This window comes from Hyla sarda, chromosome 1 (assembly GCF_029499605.1).
Source record: "Hyla sarda isolate aHylSar1 chromosome 1, aHylSar1.hap1, whole genome shotgun sequence".
Lineage (NCBI taxonomy): Eukaryota > Metazoa > Chordata > Amphibia > Anura > Hylidae > Hyla > Hyla sarda.
Window position 1 is genome coordinate 136290184 of NC_079189.1, and position 23987 is coordinate 136314170.

Here is a 23987-nt window from a genome sequence, read left to right on the forward strand (position 1 = left end):
TTCTAGTATACATAGCCAGTGATGTTATTATTCTCCAAAAATGCATCCAGACCCCTTTTGAACTCTTTTACAGAGTTCCCCATGACCACCTCCTCTGGCAGAGAATTCCACAGTCTATCTGCTCTTACAGTAAAGAACCTCTGTCTGAGCTGGTGTAGAAACCTTTTTTCCTCTAGACGTAGAGAATGCCCCCTTGTTATAGATACAGTCCTGGGTATAAACAGATCATGGGAGAGATCTCTGTATGGTCCCCTGATATATTTATATATAGTTATTTGGTCGCCCCTAAGCCTTCTTTTTTCTAAACTAAATAAACCTAATTCTGCTGATCTTTCTGGGTACTGTAGTCCTCCCATTCCCCGTATTACCCTGGTTGCCCGTTTTTGAACCCTGTCCAGCTCCACTATATCATTCTTGTATACACTGGTGCCCAGTACTGTACACAGTATTCCATGTGTGGTCTGACTAGTGATTTGTACAGTGGTAGAATTATTTCCTTGTCGTGGGCATCTATGCCCCTATTGATGCACCCCATTATTTTATTTGCATTGGCCGCAGCTGCCCGACACTGGTCACTATAGTTAAATTTACTGTTAACTAAGACTTCCAAGTCCTTTTCCACATCAATCATCCCAAGTGTGCTCCCATTTAATACATAATCCCAGCCCGGATTTTTCTTCCCCATGTGCATAACCTTACCTTTATCGTTGTTGAACCTCATCTGCCACTTCTCAGCCCAAACCTCCAACCTATCCAGATCCCTTTGTAACAGTGCACTGTCCTCTATAGTGTTTACTGCTTTACAAAGTTTAGTATCATCTGCAAATATTGCTACTTTACTATTCAACCCCTCTACAAGGTCATTAATAAATATATTAAACAGGACAGGACCCAAGACTGACCCCTGTGGTACCCCAATAGTAACAGAATAAGTACCGTTAATAACCACCCTCTGTTTCCTATCACTGAGCCAGTTACTAACCCACTTGCACACATTCTCCCCCAGTCCAATCCTTCTCATTTTATGCACCAATCTTTTATGTGGCACCGTATCAAATGCTTTGGAAAAATCCAGATATACGACATCCAGCGATTGCCCCTGGTCCAGTCTGGAGCTCACCTCCTCATAGAAGCTGATAAGGTTGGTTTGACAGGACCGATCCCTCATAAAGCCATGCTGATATGGGGGTCATACATTTATTTTTATCAAGATATTCCAAAATAGCATCTCTTAGAAAACCCTCAAACAATTTACATACAACAGAGGTTAAACTAACAGGTCTGTAATTCCTGGGGTCATCTTTTGATCCCTTTTTAAATATTGGCAGCATGAAAGAGTTTAAGCATGCATGAGGTGTCAACTAATTTCCCCCATGCTGCAGAGCACAGTATAGTAGGAAGACATAATGACAATTAGTTTTGTCCTCCACTATATACCTCTTCTCTACATTGAACAAATGTAACTTTTTGAATCACCTTTTTGTCCTTTATCAGTTTAGTTGCCTTTTTAAATACTTGTTCCTTCTCCACAGCATCCTATTTGTAAACCAGTGTCCCACTTGAGTTTATACCTTTTTAAATACACTTAAAGTGTACCTGTCGTCAACAATTTTTTTTTAGATAATGTAGATAATACCATTATATGTATATTTGTAATATACATTAGTTAAAAAATGTGTATATTTTTGGGTGAAAAAATGCTGTCTCTGCAGCTATTGCATGTGTGTCTCTATGAGGAGGCCAAATACAGGAAGTGATGGTAGGACAAGCAGGACTCTATGCAGGCTCCTGGCTAGTCAATCATCCTCATGTGTGAGCCAGTAGCATGTCACAGAGCCTCACTGCACAGAGCCCTGTTTGTCCTCAGTGTACAGAGCCCTGCTTGTCCTCAGTGTACAGAGCCCTGCTTATTCTCAGTGTACAGAGCCCTGCTTATCCACCCACACTTCCTGTATTTGGTCTCCTCACAAAGACACACAGACAATAGCTGCAGGGACAAAAATATACATATTTTTTAACTGATGTATATTACAAATATACATATAATGTTATTATCTACATTATATAAAAAGTTTTTGTTAATGACAGGTACACTTTAAGTATTCTATTCAATTTAGAAGCAACAGATAACTATTAAATATTGTCATTCCGCATTCTTGTCTGCAATATGCAAGAATGCCCATATATTTTTCCTAAATTTTTTAAGTACTTTTTCTACAGTTTTTTTAGTATGTTTTCTGGCTATCTCTATATGTGTGTATATATATATATATATATATATATATATATATATATATATATATATATATGTATATGTATATATGTATATTTATGTTATGCATATCTTATTTGCCACACATACTTTGCTTATGCATCTCCTCCCGACTGTCAGCTCCCGGCGGAGCTGGGAATCGCATCGCGGGATGCGCCCGCATGAGAGTCCCAGCCCGTCACTCACCTCCGTCCCCGACCTCTGTCCTTCAGCTCTGTTCCGCGCGCCCCCGCCTCCTAGCGCGCGTGCACCGGAGCTTTGAAATTTAAAGGGTCAGTGCGCCCGTAATTAGTGTTCACACCTGTACACTTCTTATAAGTTTGTGCTCCTCCCTAGCACCCCTGCCGGATCTTTGTTTGCCTTGCGCCTTAGAGAAAGCACTTCTAGTTAGTCCCCTGCCGTGTACCAGAACTCTGTATTCCGTGACCCGATCGTGATTCTAGCCGCCAGCCTATTGACCTTCTGCTATCCTACTGACTATGCTCTTGTGCCGCCTGCCCTGACATCTAGTCTGCCCGACCACGTCTTGACTTTTCCTTTGGTACCACGCTTCACCTCAGCTGCCTGTGTGGTCGAGTCGTGCCAGGGGTAGCGACCTGGGTGTCGCTTGCGGAGCAAGCCCAACCTGCCTTGTGCCGGGCTCTGGTGAAAACCAGCGGCACCTTAGACTCCGCTCCCTGGCACGGCCCGCTTCATCTGCCCCACAGGTCCAGTGGATCTACTACATCACCCGCTCCAGACTACCATTGAACTACGGATCTCCTGCTCCCTGGGTACCTGCTGTCTGCGGTGAGTCTAACAGTAAGCTTGTAACTTGCATCTGTTATAAACCATAATCCTTAAATATGATAATATTTAAATTGTAAATATAACATTAATGATTCTTTCAAACAAGTTGCTTAGAACTTTTTTTTTATAGGAGCAATGGAAAAAGTAATTTCAAACTGTAGGGATGATACAGACAGGGATAATAAGACTTAACAATATGTAGTGGCACTATTGTTTAACCGCAGATAAGTCTACTGGGCAGCGGCTCTACTATCACTGGGGACCAGAAAACTCCAAGTCACAATATAGTCTACTTATAGAAAAACATGGTTACCTGCACTCCCCGCTAGGCTTAAGCCAGCCGACTTGGAGGCCAGAAGAAGCGCACACAGCGCGATAACACCGGCAGTCGCCTCTGAGCACCCTGCAGAGTGTTTGGTATCGGAGACGTCCATTGAAGCAGATGTAGCAGAGTCGGCTGGCTTAAGCCTAGTGGTGAATGCGGGTAACCGTGTTTTTCTATAAGTGAACACATAGGGATAATGTTTACAGTGATAGAAGGCATAGTGATTCATTATACCACAATATATACAGTGTATGCTTTACATTTCAGTATAAAGAACAGGGACTCATATATTTTACATGAGTCCCTAATCCTGTACAAATTTACCCACTGTGACTCATAAAAAAATCTTTTTTTTCTTACATAAAATGAATCTGATTGACTTATATTGATTTGTTTATCTATTTCTCTAGATAGATAGATATGCTGTATTTCGATATATTTTTACATTTTGTGACTGATTCCCTAATCCCTATTGACTTTCTGTAAGAATCAGCTTGATGGATCTGAATACATATTACATAGTGAGCATATATTGTCAAAGTATATGTTGATTGAATAGAAAAGCACAGTAAGTACGCACAACCGACCACAATAATTCACTACTTTTATTCATCCTCCACTTTATGACTCATTCACTGTGTACTTGACTTTTCCATGTGACAGAATTCTTTGACTGTTCTCTAGCTCGCTAAAGATGTGTAGGCTGATGATAATGAGGAATAACATTTGGTACAAGCAGGGGCTGATAACTGTGGGGGTGTGAAGTGGATTACAACAGCACATAATATTACATACCTTCCTCAAAATAATTATTTCCCTAATCCACAATCGGTATTAATATATTCAACAATGTTTATCAAAGAAATTCATCATTTCAGTTAATTCGTTTAAAAACAGGAAGTAACCTTCACTATCAATCATAGCACCATTTTTCCTAAACATTTATACAAACACCATATAAACAACACAGTTAAAAAACAGAATAAGTAATTATGCATAGGCTCCCTCAAGGCAAAAAATTAATTCCAAGCCTGGAAAATATTGAAAAGGGGTACTACCTCTTATCCCTTATCCATAGGATAGCCAATAAGATGTCTGATTGCAGGGGTCCCGCTGCCCAACCCCCTATGTAGACATCCGGCATTCTCAACATTATTTTTAGAACGCTGGGTTTGGAAGGCCGTGGTCGTGACGTCACACCATGCCCCCTGGTGACATCATGCTACATGCTACGGCTGTCACACCCCCTTGCATAGACATGAATGGAGGGGGGGGGGCGTGGTGTCACGACCACGGCCTCCCAAACCCAGCATTCTGAAAAAAAAAATTCAGAACGCCTGGTGTCTGCATGGAGATTGCGGGGAGTCCCAGTGGCGGGACCCCCAGGATAAGATGTCTAGCAACAGAGTACCCCTTTAACTTGGGAATTATACTTTTATTTTATAAAAATTCTATTTTGTTTGAAGCCCCCAAAACTTTAACCTAAATAAGAAAAAAGTAAACAAATAGATAACTAATCTTGATAAACCAATCCCTTACAGTACATAATGAAGGTCAGAAATGGGTTACTATGTTGAAGACAAAAGCTCATATACAGTTCTGCAAAGGCATACAGCCCATACAGTGTACAACAAAAATATAATAGAGGTACCATCACCAGCTATCCAAAGGAGCAGCTCGCCCTATTACAAGTATGTAGCAGTACAGAAGTACAGAATATGTAGCACTGGCGGACTGGTCATAAAGTGTATGTAGTATACAGCGTAACAATAGAGGACAGATATAAATCAGTACACTACATTGAAGATATAAAGGAGTGCAATACTGTACATGTAGGGCAGGTAGAAAGTAGAACTGTACATGTAGTACATTATAATGCAATACAGTACACATAGACAATACAGGACATATGAAAAACAGAGAGCTATTTGTAGTACAGTACAGTACAGTACATTTAGTACAGGTAGACAGCAGTATAGTACATGTAGGACGGATAGCAGTACAGTATTTATAGAACAAATAGTACAGTACCATGATTCTAAGAGGTGCTACTAGACAGACAGTCAGAGCATGGTTAGGTGGTCAGGATGAACATATTGCAAGAGGCAACTATAACTTGAAGATCAATGTACTTCAAAACAATAGAAATCAAACATGAAATATATATGTATTGTAACAAAATAGTCTTACCCTAAAAAACTCTTTAGTTGACCCTGAATCCAATGTTCCATATGCTATTTCAGTTTGTTTGGAAAGATCTTCTGCACTCTCTATAGGTGACACCATTCGTTCCACAGTAAGGAAGGCAGCTAAGTTAGCCGTGTAGGATGAAATGATAATCAAGGTAAAGAACCACCACACACCTCCAACAATGCGGCCAGAAAGGGATCTAAGTATGAAATGTATTTATAAGATTAAATACATTTTTATACAATACAGTTTGGAATTTCACTAAGAGCAAGACATTTTAAAAATGACTATTGTAAAAAAATCACCATAAAGTCACAACATTGTCTAGCTGTATGTCAATGCTTTCATATACAATTATCTACAAAGAAAGGTTTCAAAAGCACAGGATACTGAAAAATACAAGCACATTCTATCAGCACTTGAAATAAGTAGTTCTATAAAGGAACGCTCCAGGAAACCTAATAAATGGTGTTATAGTTAGTGCAGGGTCTAAGGGGAGGTGCATGACACAAGGAGTCAAAGACTACCAAAATAGAAGTCATATACAGCCCCTTCTGGCCTGCAGTAGGTATAACATCATATAAAAGTTATTCCTGGGTTTTTAGGAGGAACTTTTTCTAAAAAATATGTTTATGATGTGTGAATGGTCTCCAAAAATAGATTTTCATCAATCCTTAGAAGAAGCATGTCCTAGACCTATTTCCAGGACAGTAATACTAGTGAATGCACATTAATGGGGTACTCCGGTGGAAAACAATTTATTTTAAATCAACTGGTGCCAGAAAGTTGTACAGATTTGTAAATTACTTATATTTAAAATCCTAATCCTTCCAGTACTTATCAGCTGCTGTATACTACAGAGAAAGTTCTTTTCTTTTTGAATTTATTTTCAGTCTGACCACAGTGCTCTCTGCTAACACTTCTGTCCATTTTAGGAACTGTCCAGATTGGTATCAAATCCCCATAGCAAACCTATCCTGCTCCAGACAGTTTCTGGCATGGACAGAGGTGTCAGCATAGAGCCCTGGGGTCAGACTGCAAAGAAATTTAAAAAGAAAATAACTTTCTCTGTAGTATACAGCAGCTAATGAGTACTGGAAGGATTAACATTTTTTAATGAAAGTAATTTACAAATCTGTTTAACTTACGGGCACTAGTTAATTATTGAAACATTTAAAGGGGTACTCCGGTGCTTACACATCTTTTCCCCTATCCAAAGGATAGAGGATAAGATGCCTGATTGCGGGAGTCCCGCCGCTGGGGACCCCCGTGATCTTACACGCGGCACCCCGTTTGTAATCAGTCCCCGAAGTGTGTTCGCTCTGGGACTGATTACCAGCGACTACAGGGCAGGCGGCGTGTGACGTCACGCTCCGCCGCTCAATGCAAGCCTACGGGAGGGGGCCTGACAGCTATCACGCCCCCTCCCGTAGGCTTGCATTGAGGGGCGGAGTGTGACATCACACGGGGGCGGGGGCGTGACGCCACAAGCCGCCCGCCCTGTAGTCGCCGATAATCAGTCGCGGAGCGAACACGCTCCAGGGACTGATTACAAACGGGGTGCCGCGTGCAAGATCAGGGGGGTCCCCAGTGGTGGGACTCCCGCGATCAGGCATCTTATCCCCTATCCTTTGGATAGGGGATAAGATGTCTAGGCAGCGGAGTACCCCTTTAAAATAAATTGTTTTTTCCAGTGAAATGGATGGAAGTTCCAAATTTGCAGCTATCTTCCACTCTGAAAACAGAACAGAAATCTGCTTATTGGGTTGAGGATAATGTCACGGAACAATTGAAAAAATATGAATGTCTAACACCATTTGTAAAATAAAAATGCTGATTTGGGGTATGTTCACACATTGTAAAATGAATAGCAAAATGTGTCTGTAAATTAGTAATAAAATACATCCCTATTTTTTTTTTAAATCTAATATTGTGCACAGTAAAAGACTAAGGAAAAGTGGCTGTCAGTACAAAAACAGTTTAAGGGTACGTTCCCACACGGCGTATTTTGCTGCGTATTTGCTGTGTATTTGGTGCTGCGTATTTTCCTACCCATTGACTTCAACAGAGAAAATAAAATACGCAGCAGCAAATACGCAGCAAATACGCCGTGTGGGAATGTACCCTAAAAAGTATCCATAATACCAGTGAGGGAATTACAGAAGCTGTTTTAAACATTGGGGGGAGATTTATAGAAACCTGTGTAGAGGAAAAGTGGTGCAGTTGCCTATAGCAACCAATCAGATTGCTACTTTCATTTTACTAATGCCTGTTTAAAAGAGAAAGAAGCAAGCTGATTGGTGATGGACAACTACACCACTCTTGACCCTGACGGCCACTTTTCCAAAGACTTTCATTGTGCAAAATATTAGATAAAAAAATATGGAGGTATTTTATTCCTATTTTTTGAACATATTTTGCTGTTCATCTTATGATGTGTGAACATGGCCTAATATGTTAAAGAGGATCTGTGGTCTCTCTTTAAAAAGTGAGATAGGAGCATGTATGGATAGCTGAGGGGGCTGTGATCGGAAATATAGGGCTGGGTACCCCCTCTGACGGTCTTGCTACTTCCTCAAATCGGCAGGATGGCATTGTACAGCATTTGCCATACTTCCTATTACAGGGCTTTACATATTTAAAGCGTACCTGTCAGATCCAACAAAAATATATTTTTTAAATATATCACTCAGTACCTAATCCTGACCATGTACATCTATTTTTTTTTTATGTGTCTAGCACCTTAACTTATTTTTTTATTACACTTTTAATTTAGCTCACTAGTCTGAATTCCTCTCAAAGGGAGGGGGCGTGGCCTCACTGTGCAAGTCTCCGCCCCCTCCCTCAGTATGCTGTCTGCTCACATCTCCCCTAGCATTAGCAAAACTACAACTCCCAGCTTGTCCTCACTGACAGTAGCGGGACACAAGCTGACAGTGGGAGGATTTTGCTTCCAGCTTTGAGCCCTGCGCTTCCAACTGTCAATCAAGTAAGTGTGTCCATGACATAGGTGATGACACATGGACACAGCAGGACTAATATGTGTCCAAGCAGGCAGGGGGGGCAGTTGTTTGACTGGCTTTATCTGTATGAAATAATATTGTTTTTGCATGCTTTACAACATATCAAAAGTTTTTATATCTGACAGTGCCCATTTAATAGCAGGGGCCAGTATTCACCTCTGGCCAGCGCTCACTGAACAGGATCACGCACATCACTGTCTGAGCTAGGACTGAATACACACCCTGGCCATTAAAGGGGTACTCCACCCCTAGACATCTTATCCCCTATCCAAAGGATAGGGGATAAGATGTCAGATCGCCGCGGTCCCGCTGCTGGGGACCACCGGGATTGCTGCTGCGGCACCCTGCTGTCATTACTGCTGAGAGCGAGTTCGCTCTGCACGTAATGACGGGCAGTACAGGGGCCGGAGCATTGTTAGATCATGGCCCCGCCCCTCGTGACATCACGGTCCGCCCCCTCAATACGGGTCTATGGGAGGGGGAGGGGTGGAGCCATGACGTCACGCTGCTCCGTCTTTTTTTCCGTATTTTTTTTTTTATTTGGACTCTGATGTGACAAAAAGCAGCAAATTTTGACTTTTTTCTTTTTTCATTATGTTTACGCCATTTACTGTACAGGACTATTAACATTATATTTTGATAGTTTACTGTTTGCTGCAAATTACAAATCTGAGAAAAATTATACCAATTATACCAAAATAAGTTTAATCAAGAAAAGAAAAAAAATATTTTTTTTTTTTTTTAGATTTGCAAGTTAGAGACAAACAAAGGTTTAAGATGCAACCCACAGGCTGAAAATTATAGAGTGGAAAATCTTAGTGAACAAATAGGCTTCAAATAGATATGGGCATTCCATGATAAAAGCACTCTATTACTTTATACTGCAGTCTTTCATATTCAAATGTCTCCACCATATCTAAGCTAGTTTTATGCGCGGAGAATTAATCTCATACCACTTCTATTTAGTTGTCTAGAAAATGATTGTTAAAAAAGAACGGTAATGTGAAGATGTAAACTACAACCATAGACGTTTTCCATTCAATTGATTTCCCAAAGAAATGGACATTGAATTTTTTGTTCGGATATCTTTCCTTTTAGGAGTTATATTAGTTATAGGCATTGGGAAAACAATTGCAATCGCAACTGATAGCTTTTGATGTAATGTATTTATTAACGCCTAGGAGCATTTTTTTTTTATTTGTTTTGTTTTGGTGATAATTGGTGAAAATCATTTTATAGAACAATTGTGATGTCAGTGTTAGAGAGGACAGATTATGACCACAAAACATTGTCAAATTGATGTACTAAGAGCATATTATACAACTTCTGTTTTTTTCCCATCAAATTCTTAAAGGAAAAATCTAACCAACTTAATTTTATCAGGTCTAGCAGATACATGTCAGAATATTGCCAGTGCAAATAACTGACAAAGAGAGTTCAAGTGGCACTACTGTGGTGTATTTACTGCTACCATGTCAACCAGAACGGTAAATGATACCATCAGTGGGTTTATAGGTATAAATAGGTCCCTCGGCGGTGAAGGATAAATGATATCCAAAATCAAAATGTGCAATATCAGTGAAAACAAAGTAATCCTGCACTCACCGCATGGGTACCGAATATCCAGTTTCTTCTCCCGGATCCTCTGTCAGCGCAGCAGACATCCATAGCGTGGGGCGCTCTGAGTCGCCTCTGAGCGCCCCACGCTATGGATATCTGCTGAGCTGACAGAGGATCTGGGAGGAGGAGCTGGATATTCGGTACCCATGCGGTGAGTGTAGGATTACTTTGTTTTCAATGATATTGCATATTGCCAATGCAAATTGCTTGAGTTTATGAACTAACAAAACATCTGATTTCCAGAAGAAAAAGCTGCATTGTCCCATAGAGCACTCAGACTTTTTTTGACATCACTCAGAGATATAATTTTTTGGTAATCTTTAACACAGCATTCTAAACATACTTTTATTTATGTAAACAGTCCTAGTCTTAGAATGATGTGCCAAAAATTAACACTGGAAATCTCTGAGCAAAGATAACATTCTGAGCACTCTATAGTTTTGGAAATCGGTAAAGGTTAGAGCTTACAAGCCTTTACCAAGATGCCTGACTTGACAGTATGCAAAAAGGCAGAAAATTACTTCAACCTATGGGGCCAATACCATCATAAATGATTTTCCCCTAAGCATGAACTGTAAACTGTTTGTTGATGTACCGTTTCTGGCTCACTCCGTTCTTTTTACCTCTGTGTAAATACACAAATCACCCATATTACATGAAAGAATGTTTTACTAACAACTAAACATTCTGGCTTCATGAATCATACCTCAAACGTAAAGTACATGATTTTAATTAGAAATGTGGGTTTTTTCCAGATCAAGTAAAGAATGGAATCATTAACAAAAAAAATCCAACTTGGTATTTTGTGGTTTCTAAATTCTTTGAGACAAGGATTTCACTAGTGATAAATAAAATTCTATATCTGGTTGGTTCTATCTTTCTGAAGGAGCAGTTAACAGATCAACTCAGGATGAAGTATTGTTGAGAACCTATCTTAAAAGTTTCCACCATAAAGCTTCAAATGAAATGACATCTTTGTTGATCATGTAATCAACTTTGTTTTAGCATTCTTTGCTCTGAGGTAGAACGTATCTTCATGCTGAAAAATATTAAAGATAAACGGTCACCAGTTCCCCTGCACTATAACCCGATACACCGGGTTATAGTGCGGGTGTACAAGAGACCGATGCGGAGTCTCGGACTGCTATACCTACCAGCAGTCCAGAACCCCACTCCTACGATTGTCCCCCTCTTCCAGCACTGACTTTCACTTTGAGGCGGGCCCACTGGCTAGCTTTAAATATTCATAAGTGCCAACTGAGCGCTCACGTGACCGGCGCTTATGAATATTTAAATTAAATCTAACCAGCTGCTCACCTCAGAGTGCAAGTCAGCGCTAGAAGAGGGGGACCTTTGGGGATTGGGGCTCCAGACTGCAGGAAGGTATAGCAGTCCGAGACCCTGCATCAGTCTCCTGATCACCCACACTATAACGCGGTGTATCGGGTTATAGCGCAGGGGAACTGGTGACCGTTTTCCTTTAAAGAGGTACTCTGGTGGAAAAAATGTTTTCAAATCAACTGATACCAGAAAGTTATGGACATTTGTACATTATTTCTACTTAGAAATCATAAGCCTTCCAGTACTTATCAGCTGTTGTATGATCCAGAGGAAGTTGTGTAGTTCTTTCTGACCTGACCACAGTGCTCTCTGCACCTCTGTCCATGTCATGAACTGTCCAGAGCATGAACAAATCCCCAGAGCAAAATGTCCTGCTCCAGACAGTTCATGAAAAGCCCAGAGGTGGCAGCATAGAGCACTGTGGTCAGACTGGAAAGAACTACACAACTTCCTCTGGAGCATATAGCAGCTGATAAGTACTGGAAGAATTAAAGGGGTACTCCGGTGCCAGAAAGTTAAACAGGTACCAGAAAGTTAAACAGATTTTTAAATGACTTCTATTAAAAATCTTAATCCTTCCAGTACTTGTTAGCTGCTGAATATTGCAGAGGAAATTCTTTCCTTTTTGGAACACAGAGCTCTCTGCTGACATCATGAGCACAGTGCTCTCTGCTGACATCCCTGTCCATTGCAGAAACTGTCCAGAGTAGGAGAAAATCCCCATAGCAAACATATGCTGCTCTGGACAGTTACTAAAATGGACAGATATGTCAGCAGAGAGCTCTGTGTTCCAAAAAGAAAATAATTTCCTCTGTAGTATTCAGCAGCTAATAAGTACTGGAAGGATTAAGATTTTTTAATAGAAGTAATTTACAAATCTGTTTAACTTTCCTGCACCAGTTGATTTAAAAAAAAAAGTTTTCCACCCGAGTACTCCTTTAAATGGGCATTCTCATTAAAAAAAATGTTTTCTATTGCACTCCTTATGGTAAATAAAAAAGATTTCTAATATACTTTGGTAAAAAAAAAAAAAAATGAAGTTTTCTATGTTCTATTTGTGCTTAAAAAAGCTCAAGACCACATTTCCCCCCATCTCATACACTGACTATGGACTGAAGCCCAAATACAGGAAGTGCAGCCTGGAGTGCTGAGGAGGGTGTGTCCAACCAACAGCATATGGCAGTTTAGTGTGAGAGGAGCTATGATTGGATGAGGCTGGACACCCCCCCCCCAGCACTCCAGGCTGCACTTTCTGTGTTTGGACTTGGTCCTAAGTCTGTGTATAAGATGGGGGGAAATGTACTCTTGGGCTTTTTTAAAGGGGTTCTCCCTTGTTTATACTGTTTTTTGTTATTATGTTTGTGTGTTATGTGTGTATAAGTATGTGTTTTTTTATCTGTGTTGTGATTATGTATATATGAATTTTCTTAACTTTTGTGAAGATCCGGAAGCTGGTCCCTTTTTCTTCCAGTGGCTTGCTGTGTACCTCGGCCTCCGCCATGTTGTTTTCGGTATGTGGGATGTTGGGGGGTGTGTTCTTGCTTCTGTCCTTCCTATCTTCTGACGTCCGAGGCAAATCTTTTCTTCCTGTTTCTTCCGTGGCTCAGCAACGAATCTGCGGCCTCTTCCGGCGCATGTGCATGTACCGTAGTTTGTTTTTTGTTTTTTTTTACCAATAAAGTTTTTTTTGTCTGTCTGCGCTTGCGCGAAGCTACGCTATTAGCGTAGACCTAACGTACGCTACGCTGTTAGCGTAGCACTTGCATACTCGCGCATGCGCAGACAGTTTGTCAATTAGACAAAAAAAACTTTATTGGTAAAAAAAAAAAAATACCTGCGCATGCGCCGGAAGAGGCCGCAGATTCGTCGCTGACCCACGGAAGAAACAGGAAGAAAAGATTTGCATCGGACGTCAGAAGATAGAAAGGACAGAAGCAAGAACACACCCCCCGGCATCCCACGTACCGAAAACAACATGGTGGAGGCCAAGGTACACAGCAAGCTGCTGGAAGAAAAAGGGGCCAGCTTCCGGATCTTCACAAAAGGTAAGAAAATATATATATACATAATCACAACACACATAAAAAAACACATACTTATACACACATAACACACAAACATAATAAAAAAACAGTATAAACAAGGGAGAACCCCTTTAAGCACAAATAAAACATAGAAAACTTAATTTTTTTAAACAAAGTATATTAGAAATATTTTTTAGGCATGCAATAGCAAAAATGTATTTTAATGAGAGTTACCCTTTAAGCTTTTTTTTTATAAAGAAGTACATTACAAATCTGTGTAACTTTCTGCCACCAGTTGATTTGAAAACCCTTTTTTTTTCTACTGAGTACCCCTTTAATCATCACTAAACCTATTTTCTATCGATGAAATAAGAAAAGTGTCAAAAAATGCATCAGTGCATCTGTACATATCTATGTGTTTTATTAGAAAGGCTAAGCCCACTGTTAGCCTTGTTTTCTTCTGTACATCCTATTTCATTCAGTAGATTGCTAAGCCTAAGTTTCTACTTGTTTTTTTTTTGTGTGTTTTTCCCCCAAAAAATGCCAAAACGGCCCCCATGGCGTTTTTTCATAAAAAAAATGCTGTGGCCAGATGTTAGCTGTAAATCAATGAGAAAACGCTGAATTCTTTTTCCACTTTGCGTTTTTCAGTTAGGCTTTTTTTTTTTATCCTTTTGGCTTTTTTTCATTCATTTTTCAGCTCCTTGGTGGTTGAGCCTATGGCGTTTTTTTCCTGAAATTGTGGTGTTTTTCTCCCATGAAAGTCTATGGTATAAAAAAAAACACCAATAAAAAAGACATGTGGGTTTTAACTTTGGCATTTTTGCAGGTGGCTTTTATTCTTTTTTGGACTTTGGCAATCCAAAAAAGTGATTGAGATACCTTTTTTTAATAAAATTTCATAGGGTTCCATTTAAAAAAAGAAAAAAAAAGATACAGTAGTGATGGAAAAAATTGTATCTAACGAAATTATCTTTTTTATAACAACATTTTTATAAATTTTTAAAACAGGGATCAATTTATGTGGGCGGGCAGGGCATTGAAAATGTAGCAGACAATAATAAAAATGTAAATTTATAGTCATATCACTGGCCGGCCCGGAGTATAGTGCAGAGATGCGAGAGCTGTATACAGCCGCTCTGCATCTCTGCTATATTATGGACGATCGCATCGGGTGTCAGGAGTGACAGCCGGGGTGATCTGTCTATTAGTACAAGGACTACTACTCCCATCATGGAACAGTGTATTCCATGCTGGGAGTAGTAGTACTACCTACATAGTATTTAAACAAAAGAAAAAAAAAGTGAAAAACACACACACACTATATTTTTATTATTGTCAGCTACATTTTTTGTGCCCTGCCCGCCCACATAAATTGATCCCTGTTTAAAAATGAATAAAAATTTCATTGTAAAAAAATATGGATTTCGTTATATACATTTTTTGCATACTTTTTATTTATTTATTTAAAATTTTTTTGGTACCCAACAAATTTTGAAGAAATGTCAAAGGGGCCAAAAATGCAATTTCCACACAAATGAAAAAATGCCAGAAAAAACACCAAATGCAGGAAACTGCTAATTTTTACAAAAAAACACAGGACAAAAAACCAAGTAGAAACTTAGCCCTACAGTTCTGTAGTTTATTTAAACTGTCTAAAAGCAAAATTGTCTTTCTTATCTGAAGCAGTCACTCCCCTTGTAGCTAAAAATTTTCCAGAGTAGTTTAATAATATAAATCTAAGATCTGATTGCACAATAAAGTCAGGTTTTCTTTAAGTATAAATGTGTTAAATGAGACTCAATTTTTTTCAATTTTCTATCCCTCTTTTTTTAATTATACACATGTTTTACTTTCCATCACCATCCGATTTTTTTTGTACTTGCACCAATTTAACACACAGCTGACTGGGAACAATCAACATCTTTTTACACATTCTATATTGGATTTCAATCTTGAAAGAGATTTATTATTCCTTCCATTGTTTAAAGGGAATGTTCTCTTGTTGAAGCCATACTTTCTCTCAATGACCAACGTCTCACATCTCATTAAGGTCTATAAGTATTTTCCTTTTAACCCCATTATAGTTTACATTTTTAGAATTGTGCTGGTATTTGCATTAAAAACATATAACAAGGTGATTCCATATTTTGTTTCCTCTATTTGATTTGGAAAAAGACATGCTACTAAATACATTGATTCCCATTTGTGTGTTTGAGGATGTTTCATGAAGACAGAATGTTCAGCTATGAAAACAAACATTGCTTTGTGTCATAGTTGTAATCTGTGTATTTGTTGCATAGTAAAAAATATGGGAGAACATCCTGTAAGTGTGGTGATTCAATAAAAGCCAGCAGTTGTAACGGTTCCTATCTTTTTGCGTGTGTTTTATGTTTCAGGTGTGAATGATTATTGTGGCTATTTAAATATTTAAAGGGGTACTCCGGTGAAAAAATGTTTTTAAAGCAACTGGTGCCAGAAAGTTAAACAGATGTGTAAATTACTTCTATTTAAAAATCTTAATCCTTCCAGTACTTATCAGCAGCTGTATGCTCCACAGGAAGTTGTATTTCTTTCTGGAATTATTTTCAGTCTGACCACAGTGCTCTCTGCTGTCACCTCTGTCCATGTCATTAACTGTCCAAAGTAGAAGCAAATCCCCATAGCAAACCTCTCCAGCTCTGGACAATTCCTGATATGGACAGAGGTATGAGCAGAGAGCACTGTGGTCATACTAAAAAGAACTCCAGAAAGAATGATAACTTCCTGTGGAGCATACAACAGCTGATACATACTGGTAGGATTAAGATTTTCAAATAGAAGAAATTTGCAAATCTTTTTAACTTTGTGCACCAGTTGATATAAAAAAAAATGTGTTTTCCATCTGAGTACCCCTTTAAAAATTAGAATGCATATCAACATATGACTGTAATCCGGATTTATCAATACATTTTCTAGTTATTTTGGGACAATAAATAATACCAGACAATCCTGATACGTGTTGTCAAGTCTGTAAGCACACATTACCCTTTTTCCCACCACAGCTTATTGTGGCCACAAGGACCTAAGACTGTGAAATGGGATGCAGCAAAAACACGGTACCCCTCCAAGAAGGCATAAAATTATTGAAACCTTGTGCATTTCTGTAGTCTATACATGGTGTTTTTTAACTTCATTGAGACAATATATTTACTTCTATTTAACTTCTACTTCCATGTGAAAAAAACATTTCCAATATGACCTCGATCTGAACCTACATTACAAAAAATGTGTCTCCATTGCCGTGAATATATTCACCATGACATCTGTTTTAGACCAAAAATGCACAAAGTGAAAAGAGATGAATAACCAACCTTGGCGAAATATCGCATCCTTGCTGCATAAAGGCACCAAGGGAAAACCAGAGACTATTAAAAATCCCAAACTCATTAGATGAATCGTTACTTTGCGTTTCTCTTCCATCTTCAAACTCCTCAGTATGCCATTCATATGGGCTAAATCTGCTGACCAGGAATAAAACTACACTGACCCCAATATAAGCAAACACTATGCACATCCAGATCTCATAGGCTAAAGGATCAAGAAAAGAAAACACTCCTGGTTTTGACTTCTGAGGCTTCTTGATCATAATTGATATTCCCAAACTCATGAATGGTTTTGAGAAGTCTATCACTTCTTCTCTCACCAGAGTGATAGTTAATGGAGCAATTGCAATGTCAGCTTTCTGTAAAACAGAAAAAAAAGTGAGATGAGCTATTTATTGATCAGTAATAGTTAAATATACCAACTAGCAGTTTGCAAGTAACGTTAATATAAAATGTTGAAAGGTCTTCTAGTAGTAAGCTGCATGTAGTATGTTGTATAGTCTTATACCAGTACAGCAAAGCCCTTGATTCACACCGTGACTGTGGTGCAGTGTCAGGTTATAGACCAGGAATGTCTCTGTATACACTGACGTCCCCATAACCATCTGAATGTATAACCAATATTATTTTTTATGATACAGATACTGAAACATGTTCCCTTTTTCTAATTTGTTTTTATTTTCTGATTGTAATTTATTCAATGTATATTATTATAATGTCTACCATCTTGCCTTAGCATTTTTAAACAACATTTCAATTTGTAATTTACAGCAGGACCCTTAGACAAAGACAGCAATAGACAGGACCTGTCCCATTTAGATGAATTAAGGATGTAACTGAGCATTCTCTGTGAACTTTTCAGAGGTCATTCTACAAGGAGGAAGGATGCAGACCTCTGCTAGGAATGGTGGTGGGTTCAGTGTTATCTATTTACTAGTGTTACTTTTCACTGTACTCCTTCCCTGCTTTAAGAAGAAACAGGAAATCTCAGTTTAGTTTTAGCCCTAGAGGCCAAAATGATAACTACAAGATTTCATAATTATTTTAAAATATGGATAGAAAAATGACAAATTAGGAAAAACATAATCAAAAATATGGATAAACCTGATTTAACACATTCCTTTAATGACAAGACTATGCTCATAAAGTCTCCTTCAGTGGTGCTTTTCAAAAATATTTACCACTTTATGTCAACTAAATTCAGTATGATTGTTTAACCTTAATTAAAATCAAAACTGATGAATATTTAGGAGCACTGTACTCACTACAGGGGTTACAAGCCAAATATTAGTCTAGAATCACTAAAGGGTAACTCTAGGATTCTATTTTAACAAACTGCTTTGGTGTGTGTGTATGTTTTTTTTTTTTCTGTTAGTGATTTAGTTTCTTATAGTTTAGAATCCTTCTGTTTTTGCTGTTACTGACCACAACCCTGGACTAATGGAACAGAACTAAAAGCAGCCATCCAGCCAAAAGTGACAATTGAAGACAAGAAGTAAGCACTACTCAATTCTTTGGACTGGAATCATTCTTCTGCTTCAGAGCTGTTTACCTTTTTACTGATTCACCCACTCACTACACAGATTTGTATAAATACCTATATACATCTCTATTTGCAAATATTTTAAAAATACATTCTTAAACTGTATAACACGTATGTAAAGTACACTATGATTGAATAATGGGGGAGATTTGTCAAAACCTGTCCAGAGGAGTTGGCCATAGCAACCAATCAGATTGCTTCTTTCATTTTTAACAAGGCCTCTGCAAAATGAAAGAAGTGAGCTGATTGGTTGCTATGGGTTACTTAGCAACTTTTCCTCTGGACAAATTTTGATAAATCTCCCCCATAGAATTTATTCTTGACTAACAGTATAAAATTTATGAAAGAACAGGAAAAAACACTCATCTTTTGTTTCTTATGTGTAGCAAATTACTTGTAGATTTCCCCAGTTGTTATATAAAACATAGTGGTCAGTACAGCCTTGCTACTGTTAGGGAGTCTTTGGTGACTGGCTATAATAGTGTGTGCACCAAACAAACAAATGTATTTACAATAAGATGCAGATCAGTTGCATAAAATCAACAGCAAATCTTCAGTGTGTTAACATACCCTTAAAGGGCTCATCCCCCAAATGCAAAGTTGGAAAAATCAAATGTGTAGCACATATGTTTATATAAAGGAGTATAAATGTGCATATTTTAGGCAAAATGACCTACCTACATATGAAAAGTATTTTGGCCATATGATAACAATGTACTATGCTACAATAAATAGTTTTATTAGATCAACTCCCTGTGTATGTGACACATTATTTAAAGCAGGAACAATAAACCTAGATATGTTTACAATTTTGCACACTATACATTCAGTAGGCATAAACAAAGCACATATTAATCAGCACTTACCCCATAAACTAATTCACCGACCATTCCATTCCATATTTTTGTTTCAGCATCTCTTGCGCCATACTTTCCATCACCAACTATCGTCAGTTTGTACTTAAATCCACAGTGTCTGGCAATTTCCGTTGCCAAATCAACACAGTATCCTTCATAGCGATCATTTCCCTCAAATTGATCTGCATTTTTCTTATACATCACATATGGGGCTTCCTATAAATTAAAGCTATTATCTAACAACTTTATCATAACACATTAAATAAAGTCAGAATAAATCCACAGTGTCTGGCAATTTCTGTTTCCAAATCAACACAGTATCCTTCATAGCGATCATTTCCCTCAAATTGATCTGCATTTTTCTTATACATCACATATGGGGCTTACTATAAATGAAAGCTATTATCTAACAACTTTATCATAACGCATTAAATAAAGTCAGAATAAACAATAACTTATTAGCCTAAATGATCTAAAAAATTGTAAGGGTATCATTCCTTGAAAATCTACTATGAGAATTGGACCACCTATATTGCCCTGAATTCAAGGGAATGTAAAGGGGTTATCCCATGTATACAAGGGATCCCCTATCCTCAGGATAGGGAATAACTGTGATCATGGGGTGTCTGACTGCTGGGCCCTTCTGCGATCTTGAAAATGAGAACCAGAATCTCCCATTAGAATAGAGCAGCGGGCTGCACATGCTCATTGCCGCTTCATTCATTCTCTGTGATAGCATTCAGCCATATTTGCAACAGCCATAGAGAATTATTGGAGCTGCAACACACACACATGCGGATCGCCCTGCTCTATTTTGAGAGAAGACTAGGTTCCCTATTCTCGAGAACATGGGTTTCCAGCAGCTGGACCCCCCACTTTCAGATAGTTTTCCTATATCATAAGGATAGGAGATAATATTTATTCAAGGGACAACCCTTTTAACCAGAGTAAATCCAATCATATGTTACTAGTTATCATGCAAAGTAAGTTTGTGTGATAATAGAACCAATGGTATCATAAGTGGTTTATGACTATTTTATAAGCATTAAGTAATTTGTTATTTGGTTACAATTTGTTCTTTTTGTTAACAATGCAGTTTTAATGCAGCTAATACACAGTATGCAGTACACAGTGTAATGGCACATAAAGATTAAACTGTTGTATCATCTCTTTTAATAATAGAAAGCTTGAACATCTCAATTAATATCAATGCTTTTACTGTTGAATAAAGATCAATATTGAGTAGCACATTACAGTTGTGGGCTCTTTGTTGTATATGAAGAATCCCTTTCAAAATATCATGACTGCGCAAGAGCCCATCCTAAAAATAACTGTACAGTATGACATTGCGTACTATATATTATGTGTCACACAAAAAAATCCTCCAAATTCCAAAACTTAGACTCCTCTACTTTTGCTTAATTCCACACTTTTCCATATAGCCCAAAATATTTCCTATAACCATGTACAACTAATACCTTATAAACAGAATATATCCATATCAACATACATATGTAAAACAAATATGTATACATATACAACACATATCTGTATAGTACAATAAACTCTTGCCCTCAAGTTTGTCTTTCACTTTACACACCACATGAAATATTTACTATGTCCTTTATAGCTTTACATATCACCAATGATATGAAACCTTACAGGAACATACATTAATTTACATTGATTGATTGACTGATTTACATTACATCTATACATTGACTTACAGCCAGAAAGTCTCCATATAATCTTATACACTATATATGGTAAACATTTATCCAAACAAATCTGCATTTGGTAAATAATTGCTTAATATACAGAGCATACAAACTAATGGTTGCTGTATTACAGCATAACATTCATCGAATTTGTCAATTCTATTCCAAGGCCGAAACAATCACCTGTGGTACACTTAGGATCAATTTTGGCAGGTCACAGCCATATTGAAATCCCCCATGACACCAAAAATAATTGTTTTGCATTAGAGCCAAAATATCACTGTCAATGTTTAATTTTAATGAACGTTCTGTGATATTCTGAGTCATTCTGGAAATATCATCATTTTCCCTGAAGATGTTTTTGCCATTTACAATATTGTAGCCATTTCTACACAAATGTTCAAATCACTGAGAGCTGTGAATGGGGAGGGCACACTGGCGTAGTAAACTGGTAATGGACACAAGACAAGATGACGAAAGCTTAAACAGTAGAGCAGGGATGAATGGGTCCTTGTAGATGTGACGGCCTGCGGGGTGCATACAAAGCTGAACAGTATCATATAGAAACAACAGAAGAAACGCAGTATCCAATCCGGGAGTCCGGGGCTCAAGGTCTCACGAGCTGCATGCGAGAACGCTCGGAGGCAATGCCGACCGTTTCGTACGTCAGATGCATCTGACGTACGAAATGGTCGGCGTTGCCTCCAAGCGCTCGCGCATGCAGCTCGTGAGACCTTGAGCCCGGGACTCCCGGATTAGATACAGCTACGGTAGCGGTGAGTGCATACTGCGTTTCCTCCAAGCGTTCGCGCATGCAGCTCGTGAGACCTTGAGCCCCGGACTCCCGGTTTGGATACAGCTACGGTAGCGGTGAGTGCGTACTGCGTTTCTTCTGTTGTTTCTCTACACAAATGTTCATTACTGTGTTTTTACGGATTAAGAAAGAGCATATATAATTGTATCTAATGTATGTGCTAGAAAATAGATATTCTCAAGATGTCCACGATTAGATAGCATTTTCTAATATAGGTTTTAAGAAGAAGTGCTTGTAATAGTTTTATAGAGCTGTTTTCATATAATATATGTGTTATATATTTTATAAATCTGTGCCTGTGGCTGGGCATTAACTTGTTAAGAGTTATATTCTAGGGAAATTGGCTTCTACACTTCAAGAGATCTCTTAGCCCCATGAGAATAAATTACTCGTACTCTTGTGAGAGAGATATTGATACTATATGCTCAAAAATAGCTTTTTGGACAAATGTAATCTATAATGTGAACATATTTGAAGTGTTAGCAAAGAAAGGTAAGAGAGAGATGGATGACATTCCTATTCAGGTAATAATGCTATTCCTTGAGGATTACATACAACAGATTGTATAACCACAGGCTGTCTGTATGCTACATAGAACTGTGTTGCAAAAAGATACACCTTAGATGATGTAATACTGAATTGACAGTATTATAACATTGGATAGCATTAATAAAATATTTACATATTAAAATAGTTTTCCTGGGAAAAAAACATTTTTGTTAAATGCCTTCCTGAGCACTCAAAATAAAAAAAAAAGTCTGCATACTCCCCTACACCCCTACTGCTCCCACAGTCCTTTGGTCCCCTCTATAGTTCTCTTTCCTTCCTTCATATTCCTTCATATGACATTTCATGGCAGGAACTGCCCGCTGCCAGTGATTGGCTGAATTGGCACAAAATGTCAAAGGAAGAAAGAAGAAGACTGCGGTGGGGACTAACAGACAACAGAAGAGAGGGGGAGGTGAATTTGCAGTTAGTTTTATATTTTCAGTGCACAGGAAGGCATATAACAGAAATGTATTTTCCCTGAAAACCTCTTTAGAATAATCAACACAAGTTTTCAAGTAAGCCACGATAACAGTGTGACATTTCAAAAGTTTATATTATGTATAAGGCTTATTAAAACATTTTTTTTATTAAAGTTCCGTCATTCTAGATTTCTGTACAGCCAGATATCTTACCAAAATAGTTGTGACAATGACAGTTTTGTTTTCCAGACCCATGGAGTCATTTGCAGACAATACATCACTTATAGTTACCACCATTTTATCAACTTCGCTCCAGTAGCCGATCTGCCAAATTAAAATGAAAAACTGCAGGTAAAAGTGGGTAGGCTGACAAGTGAAACATTTATATTACTTCAGTGGATTGGGAAGAAAAAGAAAGAACAGAAAATGGTAAGCGAAATATATTAACCCCTTAATGATGCAGGACATATTTTTACATCCTGCGCCGGCTCCCGATATGTGAAGCTACATACCCAGCAGGTCTCGGTTGCTATCAGCAACCAGGACCCATGGCTAATACTGGACATTGCCGATCGGGCTGATGTCCGGTATTAACCCTTTAGTCAAAGTTGATCGCAGCGTCTAACTTGGGAGATTGCCGATGCCGGTTAGCTCAGTGGGCTGTTCGGGACCTCTGCGGTAAAATCACGGCATAGCAAACAGCTGAGAGGACAGCGGGAGGCGCCTTGCTGGAGCAATCGAGCACAGAATACACTGATTAATGCTATGGCATAGCATTGTTCAGTGTATGCAATCAAAGTATTGCATGTAATAGTCCCCTATTGGTAAAAAAAACAAAAAAAAAAAAACATAATAAATGTGATTTAACCCCTTCAGTAATAAAAGTTTTAATTACTCCCCTTTTCCCATAAAAAAAAAAAATGCAATGTAATGTAATAAGCAATAAACATATCCGGTATTGTCACATGCGTAAATGTCCGAACTATAAAAATATAATGTTAATTAAACCGCATGGTCAATGGCATACACGTAAAAAAAATACCAAAGTCCAAAATTGCGTATTTTTGGTCCCTTTTTATACCTTAAAAAAATGTATAAAAAACCATCAAAAAGTCCCATCAAAACAAAAATGGTACCG

The 23987-nt window shown here is 38.3% G+C and overlaps 1 protein-coding gene across 3 annotated transcripts in view; it reads right to left on the reverse strand.

Moving 5' to 3' along the window:
• The window catches only part of GRIA2 (glutamate ionotropic receptor AMPA type subunit 2), a 200740-nt gene that overhangs the window by 44879 nt on the left and 131874 nt on the right, over positions 1-23987 (reverse strand). For all 3 annotated transcript variants that reach the window (XR_008889564.1, XM_056561936.1, XM_056561929.1), the window contains exons 9-12: positions 23063-23173; positions 19359-19565; positions 16938-17308; positions 5577-5775 (exon numbers count right to left, since the gene is read on the reverse strand). Coding sequence is in view for 2 of the 3 variants with exons in the window: in XM_056561936.1 (XP_056417911.1) it covers positions 5577-5775; positions 16938-17308; positions 19359-19565; positions 23063-23173 (888 nt within the window). In the remaining variant the exon portion in view is untranslated. The remainder of the gene's footprint in view (positions 1-5576; positions 5776-16937; positions 17309-19358; positions 19566-23062; positions 23174-23987) is intronic.